The sequence below is a fragment of the Gobio gobio genome, assembly GCF_949357685.1.
Source record: "Gobio gobio genome assembly, chromosome: 7".
Classification (NCBI taxonomy): Eukaryota; Metazoa; Chordata; class Actinopteri; order Cypriniformes; family Gobionidae; genus Gobio; species Gobio gobio.
Genome location: NC_137103.1, coordinates 30,476,367 through 30,489,472, shown reverse-complemented (window position 1 = coordinate 30,489,472; position 13,106 = coordinate 30,476,367). Strand labels below are relative to the sequence as shown.

Genomic DNA, 13,106 nt, shown 5'->3' with positions numbered 1-13,106 from the left:
GAGGACATTGTCACTCTGGATTTCACATCTAAACAATGAGTCCTGTGAAATTACTGCTGGGGCACAGCAAAGTAACTTTAGCTTAAAGAGTGTACAAATGCTTCATAGATGTGGGAATCAGTAGATGCGGTTTATTGACCACAGACAGAGAAGAAATGGCCAACATATTCTTTAGATATCTTAACGTTTAAAATTATTTATTTATTTAAACTTTTATTTAAACATTTTGGGCCAATGTGATTTTAAAAAGCGTTGTGTTGCTGTAGTATAATCTTGTAGATACTGGTGCTTGTAAAAAATGTTACAGTTAAACTCAACATTCAACCAATCACATATTTACACAAAAAATGTTTTGCATGTTATTAAATACACTACATGACTTTAATACTTATTCTAAATCCTGTGTTAACCTGTAAAAAAATGGCAGCTATGTTATTCCCTTAAAGTTTTCATCCAAAAGGAAAATTGTCATTATTTACTCACCCTCATGTCGTACCTGCATGACTTTCTTTCATCTGTGGTAGAAGAAAGTCAAGTAATTGCACATCACTAAATGAGAGAAAATACACCGTATGAGACAAGTCATAAAAATGTTAATGGATGCCTCTACCTTTATTACACCTGAGCAAAAAAGTCTGACGTTTCTCACATTTTGCATACCGTAGATTATTATATTTCATGCTCATTACTCAGCCACATGCCTTGATTTTGCACTTTAATGTTTCTGTGTATTTCCCCAAACCAGTTTTACACACAAAACTAGACTTACTTGGAGGCTATTGACTGATGTGTGTTTCCACAGGGAGCTGTTTGTATTTTTTCAGGGCATTAGATGGCTTTGTAAACTGAAGCCAGATGGTCAGAATTAAAAGAAGCCATAAATTGGCAAGCGGCACGCGATGTAATTGTTTGTTTCTGTTTTTCTTTTTCTAGACTGATCAACAAGATCAAGCCTGGCATCATCAAGAAATTAAACAGATTATCCACACCTATTGCTGGCCTGGTAAGTTTTTTTTTTGACACGCATGCATGATTTGAGCTGTAGTATTCCATCTCGACTAAGTAATGTATCTCTTAAAAAGAAGTATGAATGATTTACTAAATGGTTGACATGTACGTGGGTATTTAGTGTGAAGTGCAAAAAGTTGATTTACTTATGCCTGGCATTTAATAGAAATCATTTCTCATCAATTTTTCTATTATGAACGATCCATACGAATTTGATTTTGAAATCATATGATATATTAATTGGACTGTCACTGTACAGAAACCTACACCCTTTTTAGATTTTACTATTATATAAAATATTGGAGTTAAACATAATTATGTGTTAATGTTAACTGTGACAACACTAAACAACATGAATCTAGGACTTTTTAATGCAAGAGCATAGACAAGTGGCCTGAATTAAGCTGTTTTCAATTTAAGCTTTTTGCAAAATATGCTCGCTCATTTCCAATGCCCTTTAAAACTCTTAACCCAGGTAAGCTTAGATAAGCATCTGCATGTCCAACAGCATCACAGCGGTATTGCCATAAAATGCTTCCAACCCCGAAACCCATCGAGCACAGCCTAAACTCACAATTGAGGGCTTACATGGCAAGGGCTAAACAAAGGCATGCAAAGAAAAACACATACTTTGGAGTATATTTTAGTTTTGCTAAATACTGCTGAGCCTGTAAAGTTTGTCCATGAGAGAGCTGTTTCTGAGCTACCAGCAAACCGTAAAATGCAAAATAACACAATGCACTTATCCAACTATGTTTATGACTGATGAAAGATATTTTCCACAGAATGAAAGGCCCATTCAAGCCTCTGAAATCTTCCCAGCACCATTATTGTTCCTTCTGGCTGCTTGGTTTTCGTTAGATACAGTTTTATTCTAATACTGAGGTTTTATATTTTGTTAAATCAAGGCTCATTAGTGCAAGAGTGGAAATCTCTGGTTTTGTGGACTGTGTAGCGACTCTAGCTTTTGGATCACTAAACTCTACTCAGGGTTTGGCTTCGGTTGATTTCTGGATCACTTTCCCATAGTTCCATCAAATCTGGAGCCTTGGTTTACCCTTGTGTTTCCCCGGATAGCTGATCCTCCTTTTAACAATTTGAAGAGAGGAAGCCTACACTTGTGTGGCACGCTGGTTGGCCACATTAGAAAAGTCATTCTGGCAGGGCTTCGGCCTGAGGTTTAGCAGAGAGATGAGTCTGTAGAGTGCAGCCCTTCATAAACCCCCTATAATTGAGCTGGATGGATATATTTGCAACCAGTCTCACCACTGTGAAAAAAGAATTGGCAGAACTGATTATTTGAATAGAATTTTCCACAGGCCACCAGGCTTGTTAGCTCTTAAAAGTGTGCATTTGAGCATTTATATTTTATTATTTACTTTAATTAAACCCATAATGTCTCTGTGTTAAAATGTAATGTTTTAATGAAATGGCGCATTATTACCTATTCACTGTAATGGTTTACTGAAAACAACATGATTCATATGAGAACTTGATCTATATGCTGACACAGTTTATCACACAAATTTAACATTAGCATACCTCAGATTATATGCATATCACCAGTAATGCCTGTGCAACAAACCAACAACCAGCAGTCGCAAAAAAAAGTGTTTGATGGAAGGCTTGATAGTTTTTTCAGATGGCTGTAATCGCTGGACGAGTATTTCTGACAGGATTACTGTATGTGCACTGACTCTAAAGTAAGAGATTCTTTCTGCATCATTATGTACGCATGATTTGGTTCTTGAGATGAATTCTGAAATGCTATAAAATTAATATATTAAAGGGATTTTTACGATGCAGCTGGTTTGACCTAAAGAGGTTCAGCAATGCAATTTTCAGATGCTATTTATTTGCTAAATTAATTAGTGTCAATTTTTTTTTTTTTTTTTTGTTATGTATATACAGTAATTAGTTATCTTTTACTGTTCAGTACTGTTAGCAGACACTTTTAACTCAAATCAGTGTACAGTAAGCTATTTGCAGAAACATCCAATTGTCATGCTGTTGGCCTTGTTCAAGAACACAAAAGTTATAGATCCAGTGCCACATTTAGTTGGGATTGGTAGAGGTCTCTGACACACTCTAGCCAATGATTATGTCACTGTCCCAAAGCTGTCTGTGCAAAATTATTAAAACATATTAATGTTTTAATGTCCTGTTGAGTAATTGTTGGTCATTTAAAATTCCAAGTAAAGGTTGAACATGTAATAGTCTGTTTGTTTTCAACCACCTGCTCCAAGACCTTTAGCAGTCAGGTATTCAGGTGACTAGCTGGACCTTGTCATATCTCAGATATTTAGCATAAGTCTAGGTTAAAGATTAAGGACACTGATCAAGCTGTTGGAGAATGAGAACTTGGTTGAGAAACAGAACAATAAGAGACGCCTTGCTGTTGACATCTATTTTCTGTGCAGTGTATCTCATTTGTCACCTTAAAACACAGATGAAACGTACTTCAACAGACACTTTGACTCTCACACACAGGTTCAGGGTGAGACCTTTGGCCTCCGGAAAGGATTTAACAACAGCAAGGAGGTGATTCAGAAGTGGAGCTCCTCATTGCCCTCTGCTAATAAGCATGTTAGCTGTTTAAATATAGGCCAAAGCACCCTGTGATTATTTCAGAGCAAGCGGGAAAGGGTGGGCTGCATGCTCTGAACTATCATCCAGATGGTTGATCAAGTCTAATTGAAATAATGTCATAGCACGACTTCAGTGTCAGTATAGTCTATATACATCAACATACCGGATGTGTATGTGAATGAACACACACATTCTTGAGTTTCCTTAATATTAAAAGCATTTCCTTACCCACCCACCGTGCAATTTCTAACAATTGCTTGGGGGAAATACTTTGTCGTTTCAGTCACCTGTGTTTCATGGCAACCCTGTCTCCAAAATAATCCACCGCCCTGAAGATTCCTCAAATATTCTGCTGAGAGATTTGTGTGGCAGTTTCTGGGTGTGAAAAGGGAGAGTATGCTTGAGTTTATATGTTAGTGCACATATAGGTATGTGTCTGGGTTAGTCTAGAGCGAGTGAAAAGAGAGTGCGTGTGTGTGTGTTTGTGTGACTGCCGTACATGTACGGGGGAGGGGACTAGTGGCTTTGACACTCTGTCATGCTTTTGCACCGCCCCGAGGGCAAACTCCTGCTCTCACAGGTACAGTCACAGTTCAATCAGTGATATCCTGCCTTTATGCTTTGCTCTTGTGGTGTCACTTTTTATTTGCCACCTGCCCTCTTTCGTCTCCTCCCACTGCTTCAACTCACTAGACTGAACTTTGGATGCAATGATTTGTGGACTGTGTGTGCCAAAGAACTCCCGTGTTAGTGCTGTCTAACTCACAAGGTGGACACATATTCTCTGTCGACAGGACAACATCAACCTCTTCCTAAAAGCCTGTGCAAAGCTTGGACTAAAAGAGGCCCAACTTTTCCACCCAGGAGACCTGCAAGACTTATCCACACGTGTGACTGTCAAGTAAGTTTTGGTTTTCTCAACTTACAATGTTCGGTAATATGCTTGACCTTCCGCCAATGTGAAAATAGCTGTGGTTTAGCTGTAACAGAATGTGTCCAACCACTGTTTATGGCTCACTGGATGGTGATTTTGGCAGATCTTATTTTCCTCTGGTCTCATATCCACATATTTTTGTAAAACAGGCTTGTATTACGAAGCCAGTCATTTACATTCAACTGAGCTAGTATGAAACTCAGTGTGAATGGCTATTTTAAAAAGATTCATGGGACATGTTGTTGTGGTTGTTGACTATAGCTTAATAACAACATTTATCACACAGTCATGCCTGGCTTGTATGAACTTGTTTTGTTTATGAAAATACATTGAATATTAAATGAAAATCATGAATTAGCTATGCCGTTTGGTCAGGTGGGAAATTAGTAAGAGAAGAGCCAATAAATGAAGAAGAGCAGAGGTGAGTTGCAATGAAACTATAATTTGATCTTAAAAAAGCAGAATCACCCTCATGAGTAAAGCAAAAACTCTCACTATCACTGAAACACAAGCTGACAATTGGCCTGTGTATGTGTCAATTCGAGATGAAGAGAGATTAAAGACTTTCTGTTTGCGCTGTGGGTGAATTTGCCACTTGCAGGTGTTTATGTCCTGTGCATGCTGTAATCATGCTATATTGTTGTAGTTTCAGTGTTTTGGATCAGCCCTTAACTGTGACCAGGGTGGAAAAACATGGCATGTTGATCAACCTGTTCAGTATTATCACAGGTGTGTCTTTGGGAGGTAGTGACGTTGTGAAATCTGTCAGTCCAGCTCTGACATGTTCATCACCTCAATAGCACTTTGATATTTGTGAACAAAAACACAAGTACTAGGCTATTCTATTTTCTAGGTCAATTAAATAAACTAAAACGTTTCATAATTAATTGCAACAGTTCGTAGAAAAATAATAATTCTGTCATCATTTACTTACCCTCATGTCATTCCAAACCTGACTTTATCGTCTATGAAGCACTAAAGGAGAAATTTTGATAAATATACTGGTTGTTTTTTTCCCCATGAAGTTGCTTTGAACGGGGACTGAAGCTGTCGAGCTTCAAACAAGGAAACAAAAGCACCATAAAAGTATAATAAAAGTAGTTTGTTTGACTTGTGTGCTGTTTTCCAAGTCTTCTCAAGTCATTCAATAGCTGTGACTAACAAGATTGTTTGTTTACTGACAATCTTTGCTCTCAGTGGATTGCTAACCAGATCTTTGAGTAGTGAGTTGAACTTGAAAAGTTGATTTGGATCAGTTCAATTTGCAAATAAATCATTCAGATGATCTCTTTAATCAGATTCACTGGGTTGATTTGGGAATCACTACTACTCTCATAAGCTCTCATGAATTCTCATGAAGGAGAGTTAGGGCGAATGACAAGTTCTTCAGTGAATAATGGCTTAAAGTTGGTCTATTCCACACACAAATCATATGACCCCAAGACTTAGAACAAAATATAGAGCACACGTCATAAAAAACACATTAATCATAGCTTTATGGTGCTATTTTGTCATTTTGCAGCTAGGCAGCATCAGTTCTAATTCACTTTAAATGTAAAAAAAAAAAAAAGAGTTCTGATGATATTCTTCATAGGTTTTAATAAACAAAAAACTCATATTTATGAGTTTGGAGTAAAAAAAATAATAATTTGGGGTGATCTAATCATTTAGTGGACGTTCTTCAAATTACTTCCTGTGTGTTCTGATAGTTGATCCTATTGAACGACTTCATTTGACTAGGTGTGTTATGACTAGTCCAGCACAAAATATTTGTGTGTTTTGGAGCATTGTGACATATCATAGCTGTATCACGTCACATAAAAATTAGTAATGATTCAAATATGTGAAATCAACCTGCCCATATTGATAAGAGTGCTTTGAATAGGGCATGGGAGGGCTTTATGTTTCTGCCTGGCCTGTCATTGTTACCTCAGTAGAAGTGACAGTGCTGTCAAACACTAACCTGTGGGCCGAGATTAAACAAAGCAAGCCTTGCTGCATGACGGTTACCATGCCACACCCTCACTGCCATGGAAACTGTACAGAGGCTCTGATTAAACAGGACTCATCCAGTCCCTATAGGCTATAATTATAATCACTTACGCCACTTGTATATGTCTGAGGGGGTGTGTCTGTGGGTATGAAGTGAGGGTTTATCTGTGTCCACTGTCAGGCATTTGCCGGAAGAGTTCCAGGGTTCCTAATTTTAGAATTGAAAGGTCACTTTTTGACACTAGATGAAGTGCAGCAGTGATATGATTCCTGACTGTTTCTTTTTTTAGCTTGTTTTCGCCATCGTTCTCCTGGTGTAACTTTACATCCTTCAGAAACATGTTTGTGTTTACATCAAGAGCACAACAAGAAGGCTACCATTTTGGCTTGTATTTTCTGTTCCGGGTTTGTGTAGAGTAGACCATGTAATTTGCATATACCAACTGTAAGCTGGTTAAGAATCAGACTACACCCAATCAGCACTGTCCAACACAAATAAATGGTAGGGCTTATTTTTAAAGGTTTTTACACCTGGCCCTTGCCAAATCATTTTAGCAAATACTATGCAGTTTTTGTGTTCTGAAGCGATACATACGAGCAGTAAACGATGCATGGCAGTAAACCATCTGCAATGTAAGGGCAGAGTTGCACGCCACATTAAAGTTTTCAGATCTCTCACACTGATCTGAGGTTTTATAGCCCTTGTGGAGTTTGATGGCGACTGTTCACAGTCACACAGAAGGCAACGTGAGCAGATGTTGCAGCCTATTGCTGGTAGGCTTGAGATAAGCAGGGCCTACATTCATTATTACTCATCAGTCCATGAAAAGCAAGTGTCTCAGAGAGGGAAAAAACTCCAGGTCATCTGTCACACGGACAGCCTCTTCCAGCATGACAGCTGCTAAGTTTCATAGCCTGTGTGCCAATAAAACATGGTCAATATTACTTTACTTTCACATACAGACACACACACATTTTATATACATATATATATATACATACATACATACATACATACATACATACATACATACATACATACATACACACACACACACACACACACACACACACACACACACACACACACACACACACACACACATAATGCTGTGTAAATGTAGGATATATCGAATAGATCGCCATCCATCTTCTTCATAAAAAAGTATTTCCTTCTTGTTAGGTTTCATTTCTTGTCATTGTAGATGGTGAAATCTAGGTAGCTGCGTGAACTTTGTCTCTGCGTTTTATTATTGTCTCGACCAGTGAACATAATGCCATATTACTAGCGATTACAATATGTTAATGATAAAGAATTTTATCTCTTCCTGCATTCCAGTAGTTTATAGAGTTGTGCATTTCAACTGATTAAGAGTCTTGATAACACCTCACTTTTCAATTTCAAAAAGTATTAATAATTATGGACAATCATTGATTGGTATGGACTTCAAGAGGAGCCACACATTGCTCCAAATAAGAGAGCTAAATTAATCTCAAAGGCTCTTCATGTCGTTCTGTATCTGTGTCAGCGTTTTTACAGCTGCATTACTGTGTGGCAGAGTTGTGCAGTAATAATATTGTTCATATTAAAATGTTTGTTCACCCAACAGTGAAAATTCTGTCATTAATCACTCACCCTCATGTCGTTCCTAAGACCTTCCTTCATCTTCAGAGCACAAATTAAGATATTTTTGATGAAATCCGAGAGCTTTCTGACCCCAGATAGACTGCAACGTTATTACCACTTTCAAAACCCAGGAAGGTAGTAAAGACATTGTTAAAATAGTCCATGTGACTACAGTGGTTCAACCATAATGTTATGAAGCGACGAGAATACTTTTTGTGTTCAACAATTTTTTCTCTTCCTTGTCAGTCTCCTATGTTTTTCACGCAGTAAACACAGTGTAGCATTTCCGGGTTCTACATCAGAATGCCAGCTCACTATTGGCCGACGCTGTTTACGTGAGAACAATGACACATATGTGTGGCGCAGGAGCTGGCCAATCAGTGGCCAATACTAAGCCAGCGTTCTGATCTAGAACCTGTGTTTACTAATATATTTTTTTTTCACATGGACTATTTTAACAATGTCTTTACTACCTTTCTGGGCCTTAAAAGTGGTAATAATGTTGCAGTCTATATGCGGGGTCAGAAATCTCTTGAATTTCATCAAAAATATCTTACTTTGTGCTCTGAAGATGAACAAAGGTCTTACAGGTTTGGAACGACATGAAGGTGAGTAATTAATGAAAGAATTTTCATTTTGGGGTGAACTAACCCTTTAACCGCAGATGCCATCATCTCATTCCAAAGCACAGAACTGACCGGAAACCACTTTTAGAGCAGTTCTTCTAGTAGAAGCATGATTCTAGTACATGTACTCTGAGGTTGGCTGCTGAATATGGATATGATATAGCCGGTTATTGAAAAATACTTGAAAATAGATGTGCTGAATGCTATACTCCTTCTTAAATTGAAATACACTACTGTTCAAAGTTTTGGTCAGTAAGTGACATTTGTAATGTTGCAAAAAATGCTTTCAGCATTTATCAAACAATTCTGGGGAAAAATATTTTCACAAAAATATTAGGCAGCACAGCTGTTTTTAACATTGATAATAAGACATTTTTCTGAAGGATCTTGTGACACCTTGACAGTAATTAAATTTCTTTCAAAAACATTAAATAACCTCATCAACCCTCAACTTTTGAATGGTAGTGTAAGTCTGTTTAGGTCAGTAAAAAGTTCTATTGGTGAACTTTTTATGTTTAAATAGTAAAAGATCAATTTTAGATCTACAGTGTTGTGAATTGTAATATAATGTTTTCATTATAATTGCTGTGGGAGAATGAATATGTCATTCACTCAATGGTGAAGGGCACTGGATGGCATCAGTGGCATCAGTGGTAGCGACAGTGGTACATTGTAAATTACTCAATTGTCCATGCCATAAGCAGACAAACAAGAGCTGCATTTGTGCAACACTCGCTCGTCAGACTAGTTGAAAATGATTCCTTACAGTGTTTACTTGTGGATTATAGCTGGTAATTCAATCGGAGAAGAATGTACTGTAACAAGCCTTTTGGGAGTCATTAAATCAATGCGTCCATTGAAATGTATTTGTTGTGTCACAGAGCTGTGAGTAAAAACACAAAGAATGTTTGATGCAGGCTGGCATGACTAATTAATGGCATTCGTTCATAAAACCAGGAACATTCTTTACCCACTGAATGTTACTGAACTGGGCTGTGAGGTCTTAATATCCCAGCTATGCACACACACCCACTTTATAAATGAGGGGTGTTGATGTGTCATGAACCTGCCCATCCATTGTCACTGTGTCATTTTATTGCATTGCCCAAAAGGGATTGGCAGGACTTTTTTTGTCCTTTTATGGACTCAAATTATTTCGAAATTGAGGACGGATGTACAGCTCGAAAGTTCCAGAAATATGCCATAACTATTGTGAAACTTAAGGCTGTCCGAGTGTAAGTATTTTACATGTGTGTAGGCGATATTCTATCTATATGATGGACTGTCCTTCTATTTCACTCACAACATATTTGTGAGCTCCTGTGGTTTGGACATTGTTTGGAGGGAAACAGCACAGTGCCATTTAGAAACTTCCATTATGTTTTACTTTGAAATGTTCCAACACAATAATCACACATACAGAAATGGTTTGGTTTCTAGGGAGAGACACATCCTATTTGTTATTGTGACTTTCCCACTTTTTGTGGGACTTTTTGGTACAGTACTTGTTTATGAATTTACCCTTCTCAGACTGTATCCTTAGGCCCTAAAACGGTCAGAATACAGTTTTTGGGAATGTATCTTAGTTTCTGAGTTTATTACACATGAATATTTAAGAATGCAGCAGGTTGATGTCGCCTTTTGTGAGAATGTAACAGTGCAAACATTATATTCTCACTAATGGTCATTAGCGTAAACAAGTAGCGTTTTGCCTTGAGAACAGACGGGTGATTATAAGCAATTTAACGCAGTCTTGTACATGTTTAGACACATTTAAAGCCTGTTGTGTGAATAGAGACCCCATTGAATAGCATTTGTGCTCTGATTATATCTGACAGTGTTTTGAGTAGAAAAATGAGCTGTTGTAATTGGAATGTTCCACAGTTCTCTTACTAAAGTATGGAGAATTAAGAGTGGCAAGAGCGGCAGTTAAACATAAATGCATTAACATAACCCAGTGTTAACAATTTAAAGGGATAGTTGAAAAGGGATAGTAAAATGAAAATCCCATCAATATTTATTACTCATCTGGAACACAATTTTTAATAAATATTCTGGCCACTCTTTTTAATATAATGAATGAGGACAAGCTCCAAAATGATAAAAAAACACCAAAAAGTATTAGAAAAGTGGTCTATACTACTCATGTGCTTGTCTTGCATCATATTATTGCTTGCTATTACTTGTATTTTTTTTATACTGTGTTTGTGTCCATTTTGATGTTTGAAAGTCCTATTCATTGTAATTGCAAGGAAAAGAGGCTACATTTTTCAAAAGTTCTTTTGCATTTTCATTTTTGGATGACCTTTCTCTTTAATCAGATTGGATCATAAATGTTGATTTTGCTGATTTAGCTTACCTTTTCAAGATCAGTACAGTATACAGATAATATCTCAATATCTTTTTTCAAAAAGGATTTGCTGATAAATAAATACCTCATATTCATGTGAGTGAACAGCGTATCACATGAAACCAGAATACACCCTTGAGGTACCCAAAATAAAATACTTTCCTTTCACCTCTTCTCACCCCAACAAAGAGTCCTTTGGCTTTTTTCAGGGTTCATAAATTATCATTGGGTAACAAGCATGAGAATGTTCTTGACATTTTTTTTCAAGCAGCTTTATAAATGTGGACTTTGTTCATGATGGCAGACACTTTTTTCCTCTTACGACTTTTATTGGAGCAATAAATTGTTGTTATCGCGAGCAGGGAACGCCTTTATTCAGCTAGATGAACATGCCATACAGGTTCACCAGCTTAAAAACACAGGTCGCTGACTAGCCTAATCCCTCTTCAACCTCTCAGCTGTTGAACTCTATAGCTTATGTCATAAATCTAAAAAAGTATTCACTCTGAAAGTGTATTGTTATTACTGTAAGTAACAGTTTCTCCAAACATCCATTTAAAAGCTGTGCATCTATTTTTGCAAGTAATATATAATAATTGTAATGATGAGGATGAGGATGATGATGATTATTTATTAATATTGTTGTAGTTGATATCTTAATTCCATGCATATATAAATACTAATTCAATATATCATATCAATAAACTACTATTTCATTATATTGTATACACTTTTATCCAGTGTCCAATTCAGATAACAAATGGCTCAAGTATTATATAATCTTTTGGTCCAAACATCAGAAAGAAATACAGTACTACACGCAACAAAAGGATGCCAGGAATCTTAAAAAATACCATTGATGAATGTGGTATTTTTATAGTGATCCTATTTGGTCTTAACCTTAGGTAACAGTGCTTATAAATAACCAGTCAAGGACTATAAGACATAAAAGTAGAACGTACACAGTACATATACTATAACTTTTTTATCTTAATATATTGACAATTTAGAGTGGAACTAGTGTTAGGGCTGTTTGGCTGTTGTTTATCAGGTCTTAATATCTGCTGTCAGCCATCCCTATGTCAGTGTGTTTGAGTGAAACGTGTTTTCGGTGTGTATCCTTTTGTATAGAGCTGCTGGGAGCCGGCCTGACGGGATTGTGCTCTCACCTTCTAGCAAATTCACTAGGGCACACAGAAACCCAAAACATGCCCACTGTTCTTTTATTGTCCTTTTCCCAGTCTGTGAGTGATTAACCAAAACCTCTTCTCCCCTACAGACGCCAGGAGAGCAGCAGGAGGCTCAAAAATGTAAGTGCTAATGCTGAATTACTTGAGTTGATGTGAAATCATGTTTATCCCCTAATTTGCTCATTTTAAATATGCTGTGAGCATTCATTCCTGTGGTATGCTCCCTTTACAGCGCCCACATTGTGGTTTGTGTTTGTCTGTTTATCTCTTAAACTAGCACAGTAGCAGACAGTATGTCATAGTAACATTTCAAGAGGTTTCACCTAAAACTCAAGAACACTGATCAAGACATACCCAACCTCTATAGAGAACAAATGCAGTGGCCCAAAGAGTATCTGCACATGCGTGAATGTAAAAATAATCCCCACAAATAATTTCAAGTTATAAAACAATAGATAAAGTACACTACCATTCAAAATGTTGGGTCAGACTTGATACGATTTTTCTAAATGCATAAAAAGCCTGCATTTATTGGATACAATAAAACAGTAATTTTGCTAAATATTATTACAATTTAAGACAACTGTTTTCTATTGTACTATGTTTTAAAATGTAATTTATTCCTGTGATGACAAAGCTGAATTTTCAGCATCATTACTCCAGTCTTCAATTTCACATGATCCTTCAGAAATCATCCTAATATGCTGATTTGCTGCTCAAAAAAACTTTTTTTTTTCTCTATTTTTGTGGAAATCAAGATACATTTTTATTTAGGATTTGAATATAAAGT

General features: G+C 36.8%; 1 protein-coding gene across 2 annotated transcripts in view; it reads left to right on the top strand.

Moving 5' to 3' along the window:
* Window positions 1-13,106, top strand: part of lmo7a (LIM domain 7a) — a 51,168-nt gene that overhangs the window by 11,845 nt on the left and 26,217 nt on the right. For both annotated transcript variants that reach the window (XM_079822392.1, XM_079822391.1), the window contains exons 3-5: window positions 934-1,003; window positions 4,392-4,498; window positions 12,406-12,436. In XM_079822392.1, coding sequence (XP_079678518.1) covers window positions 934-1,003; window positions 4,392-4,498; window positions 12,406-12,436 — 208 coding nt within the window. The remainder of the gene's footprint in view (window positions 1-933; window positions 1,004-4,391; window positions 4,499-12,405; window positions 12,437-13,106) is intronic.